Here is a 5,000-nt window from a genome sequence, read left to right as displayed (position 1 = left end):
AGAGTCAGATAGACAGACCGACAGACTGAAAGAGACAGAAAAACATCTTTTACCTCCGTACTGGGTCCTTCACCCCCTTCTGGTACCATATTCTCAGGAGCCGAACAGCTGTGTCCTTCCCCACACCTTGCACGCCAGCCGGGAAGTAATCGCAGCCAAGCAGAATAGCAAGCAAGAGGAGTCCTCCACGAGTCAGCTTCAAGTGCTGCTCTAACTGGTCCATGCTGGGAGTGTTCGCTAAATTATTTGATATTCCACTTTGTCATTTTATTTTTTTCTCTATACAATCAGGGCTAATTGCAGGTTTTCTTTGTGTAATGGTACCCATTCATTTATGAAACCATAGGATGAACCTAACTCTATGCCTCCAGAAGAAACAGCTTAGTTTTGCATTGTTAACAAGCATATTTCTAGTATGATATGTACTTTTTGTAGTATGCATATGAATAAAATGTTTTTATTGTTTATTTCAATATGCTATCATTATGACAAATACTTTATGCAGCTTGAATTGATGATCTCTGTTCGAAACCATGCCTCTATGCTATGAAATAAATATATCTGCAAAAAATGGATAAGAATGATAAATTATCTTACTTTAGATAAACATTTTACAAAATATAAAATATCTTCCCTTAGTTCTTCAGTCAGAAAACAACCAATGGTTCCAGCTGTAGTACTAATAACTGTATACTTAATGCAGTAATAATACAAAATGAATAAATCTTTAAATGTCTCTTGTTTCTCACCTAAATTTTTCTACTGTCGCTTTACTTTGATTTGCTGTAAAGTTTCTAAATACCGTCTGCCCTCCATAAAGGAAGACATCACTGTCCTGAGAGATAACTCCTTCAACCATCTGTAAAAAAAATATTCAATTAATAATGCACACATAAACACACACAATATGTATTACGATAATTAAATGTACAAAATCGAGTAGCAAATTTCATAAGGAATGAAGAGTACCTGTAATGGCTAAGTTATGAAGCTAACTATGCACAATACCCTACCCTTTTATATATTTTCTGTCATATTTAGGAAATGGCTATGTGTAAATACTCAATTATGTATATCAGTACCCTGCTCTCAAAATATAGTTTTATTTGAGAAAGAATAATTCAATCCATAAAAAATATAGAATGAGAAGTCCACACACAAATACACACATTATGATAGTTCAAAGCTGCACAAGTAGCTTCGGCCTCCCCACTTGCCTGCACCCACGGCACGCCAAGCAAGTCTAAGAGTTCTCTGCACTGTAAGAAAAATGGTATAAATACTATTATTTTTCAGGTTTTCAAAATATAACATTCTCTTAAATATAAACAAAATTTTAATGATATGATAATGTTATTTATCTATGAATACTTTTTTGGCAAGGCAATTAATTATTAGATTGCATTTTATCTTATTAACACATACACATACATTTCAGGCAAAATATGAAAGAGCTATGGCATTAAATAATAATGAAATAGAAATCAATGTCACACACATCATTATATTACATCAATTTTCCTCATTTGTCTTATTAGTGCTATAAATGAAAAGAATAAAAAAAACACCTCTTTGAGAACAGATTTGAATCTTGATCGTTTTCCTGTTTTAACAGATAAGTTCTTTCCCGTAGGGTTTGCCGAAGAATGGAAGTTTCTCTGGTTTCTGGAGTTGATTGTATTCCATTTCATAATTGGGGCATCTCCTTCAAGTACAAATACAGGCAGGACTCCATTATTCAGCAGTGCCATTGTACGGAAGAAGAGATTCCTGTTGAGACATAACCCAGGTTATTATGAAGGAAAGAAAATCTAAAAAATAAGAATGATAAAAAAGAACAGATTAATTCCTAAAAGAAAAGAAAATGGAAAGAGAGGAGAAGAGAAGAGAAGAGAAGAGAAGAGAAGAGAAGAGAAGAGAAGAGAAGAGAAGAGAAGAGAAGAGAAGAGAAGAGAAGAGAAGAGAAGAGAAAAGAAGAGAAAAGAAGAGAAAAGAAGAGAAAAGAAGAGAAAAGAAGAGAAAAGAAGAGAAAAGAAGAGAAAAGAAAAGAAAAAAGAAAAAAGAAAAGAAAAAAGAAAAGAAAAAAGAAAAGAAAAAAGAAAAGAAAAAAGAAAAGAAAAAAGAAAAGAAAAAAGAAAAGAAAAAGAAAAGAAAAAAGAAAAGAAAAAAGAAAAGAAAAAAGAAAAGAAAAAAGAAAAGAAAAAAAAATAAAAAAAAATAAAAAAAAAGAAAAAAAGGAAAGAAAAAAAGAAAAGAAAAAAAGAAAAAAAAGAAAGAAAGAAAGAAAAATATATATATATAAATATATATAGAGATATAGAGATATATATATATATAGATATATATATATATATATATATTCACAAGCAACAAAGAAAAAGAAAACACAAAAAGTATTCAGTATAATTCAATGGTGAACATAATTCTTTTACAACTAATAGAAAATGAAAATGTTATATAGATTTGCACTGATACCATAACAGGTACTTCCTCACCTGAGGTGGGGACGAGCCACATGACCAAGGTTTAAAGCCTGGCAATCCACGACCCAACATGACAGGTCAATTGCCACGGCCTTCCCCTCCAGTGCCGTCAAAGGAAGAAGCTCTCCAGTGGGAGATACAAGACTCCATAACTCCTTCACTCCCATTGTTGTTACCTTACTCTTCTATATCACCTTGATGGCATCAGCTACATCTGAAAAAAGAAATTTGACTGATTGATTAATTACCTATTCAGTCTAAATTAGTAGAAAAGCATATTTTGTAAACTACAGAGAAGAATCCTGAAAATGGATGAGTTCCTGAATTCATCACAGTATAAAAGCACAGAGGTTAAATTGTCATGTCCTGGCAATCTCAAGGCTTAGAGTGTGTCTACAGCAATTGGCCAAGTACAGAGGTTGCACTGAATAAAACCAACAGTTATGAATGAATGCATTCATTATTATTATCTGTGGCCATTTAAATGATACTGACAACTGTTTCCTTTTCATTACACAAAAACATAAATCTGTTGACTGCTAGGTAGCCCAGGATACAATAATGACCAAGGCTATTCTTCCTTTCTCTGATACTGATTCATACCTTCAGCAAATTTTCAAACAATGAGAAACTGCAATGTTAAGTAAATAAATTAAAAAATAGATTGCTGAAAAAAAATAGACCTGAATTTGTACTAACAAATGTAACATGACCATGATTACGACACATTTTTAGAATTCATTTAGCTTTCCACTGATATAAGGTGAAAAAGAATTAGAAGAATTTAAAAAACGGGTGTTGGCAATCAATGTCAATCTCCCCTTATTAGTAATACACGTAAAAAATATATACATCATTTCTGTTACTTTAGTCTGACAAGTTCATCTGTTTAGACTATATCCTTAATTTAATCTCATTTACTCAAAGCTCTAATAAAGGAAAGGAAACTAGTCTATTACAATTTTTCGAAAATATTTCAACACTTCGAAATTGGTAGTTTTGATTTCCTAAGTTTAAATTACATATTTCTCTTTACTCCCTTCACACCAATGCGCATAGACACATACCATGCCAGTTTATTGATCTCCTCCAAAAGATTAGCACCCGTGTTGTGGATAATTAGCACCAGAATTATAAGTATAACATAATCATCCAAGGCAACGAATCGAACAGAAAATTGAATGTTTACAAACAGGCCGCTGGACGTCTAGTGGATTACGGACTTAATAGTGTTTACAATTGTTTTGGTAATCATCTTCCAAGTAATTATATCAAAACAATTTTCATTTTGTAATTTTTATATGGATTATATATTCTGAACTATTTATATCCCTGTTAACCAGATAAATATTCTTTAAGCACTGGGACACTTTAGTTGAAATTTGGGGATATTTATAAATGCAATATGTATACATACACACATACGCGCGCGCACACACACACACACACACACACACACACACACACACACACACACACACACACACACACACACACACACACACACACACACACGCATACGCACACACAGATAAATAAGTAAATATATATACATATATATATATATATATATACATAATGTGTACACACACACACACATATATTTATATATGTATGTACGTATATATTCATATACATATACAAATACATAGATCTCTCAAAACAGAGAAAGAATGCTACATCACATCAATGGATCAACAATCTGAATACTAATGATAATAATAAACGCAACTGCAGTTATAAATATGATAACCAAAATGATGACTATAACAGTAATGATGATGACGACGGCAATAATATCGATGATAATAATAATAATAATGATAGTAATAATAACAACAATAATTATATTGATAATAATAATGATAATGATGATGATAATGATAGTAATAAAAATGATAATGAGAATAATAATGTTATCAATAATGATGATAATAATGATAATAATTAAAATAATAATAATCATAAGATAATTATGGTAATGATGATGATAATAATAATTAAGATAATAATAATAATGATAATGATAAAATTTATAATAATGATAATAATAATAATGATAATAATAATAATTATAGTAATATAATAACAATAATAATAATAATAACAATAATTGTCATAACGATAGTAATAAGGATAATACCAACAATAATAATAATATTAATTGCAATAATGATAATAATAATAATGATAATAATAATAATTGTAATAATGATGATAATAATTATAATACTATTAATGATAAAAATAACATTAACAATTATTATTATTATTATCCTTATTATCATCAATACTATCATTACCATTATTGTTATTACTAATACTATCATTACTATCATCATGACAATAATAACAACAACAACGATAAAGATAACAATAACAATGAAAGCAAAAGCCAACAAACAAACAAACAACAACAACAATAGTACTACTAATACTACTACGACTACTACGACTGCTACTAATACAATTTGTAATAATAATAATAATAATAGCAATAAGGAAATCCTCACGAAC

At 29.9% G+C, this 5,000-nt stretch overlaps 1 protein-coding gene across 1 annotated transcript in view; it reads right to left on the bottom strand.

Moving 5' to 3' along the window:
• Nucleotides 1-3,685, bottom strand: part of LOC125035366 — a 10,037-nt gene extending 6,352 nt beyond the window's left edge. Inside the window, exons 1-6 of the mRNA XM_047627708.1 lie at nt 3,551-3,685; nt 2,496-2,697; nt 1,569-1,770; nt 1,170-1,259; nt 750-859; nt 54-224 (exon numbers count right to left, since the gene is read on the bottom strand). Of these exons, the coding sequence (XP_047483664.1) occupies nt 54-224; nt 750-859; nt 1,170-1,259; nt 1,569-1,770; nt 2,496-2,650 (728 nt within the window). The 5' untranslated portion in view covers nt 2,651-2,697; nt 3,551-3,685. The remainder of the gene's footprint in view (nt 1-53; nt 225-749; nt 860-1,169; nt 1,260-1,568; nt 1,771-2,495; nt 2,698-3,550) is intronic.
• Between the last annotated feature and the right edge of the window lie 1,315 nt (nt 3,686-5,000).

This window comes from Penaeus chinensis, chromosome 19 (assembly GCF_019202785.1).
Source record: "Penaeus chinensis breed Huanghai No. 1 chromosome 19, ASM1920278v2, whole genome shotgun sequence".
Classification (NCBI taxonomy): Eukaryota; Metazoa; Arthropoda; class Malacostraca; order Decapoda; family Penaeidae; genus Penaeus; species Penaeus chinensis.
This window is presented reverse-complemented; position numbering and strand designations above follow the sequence as displayed.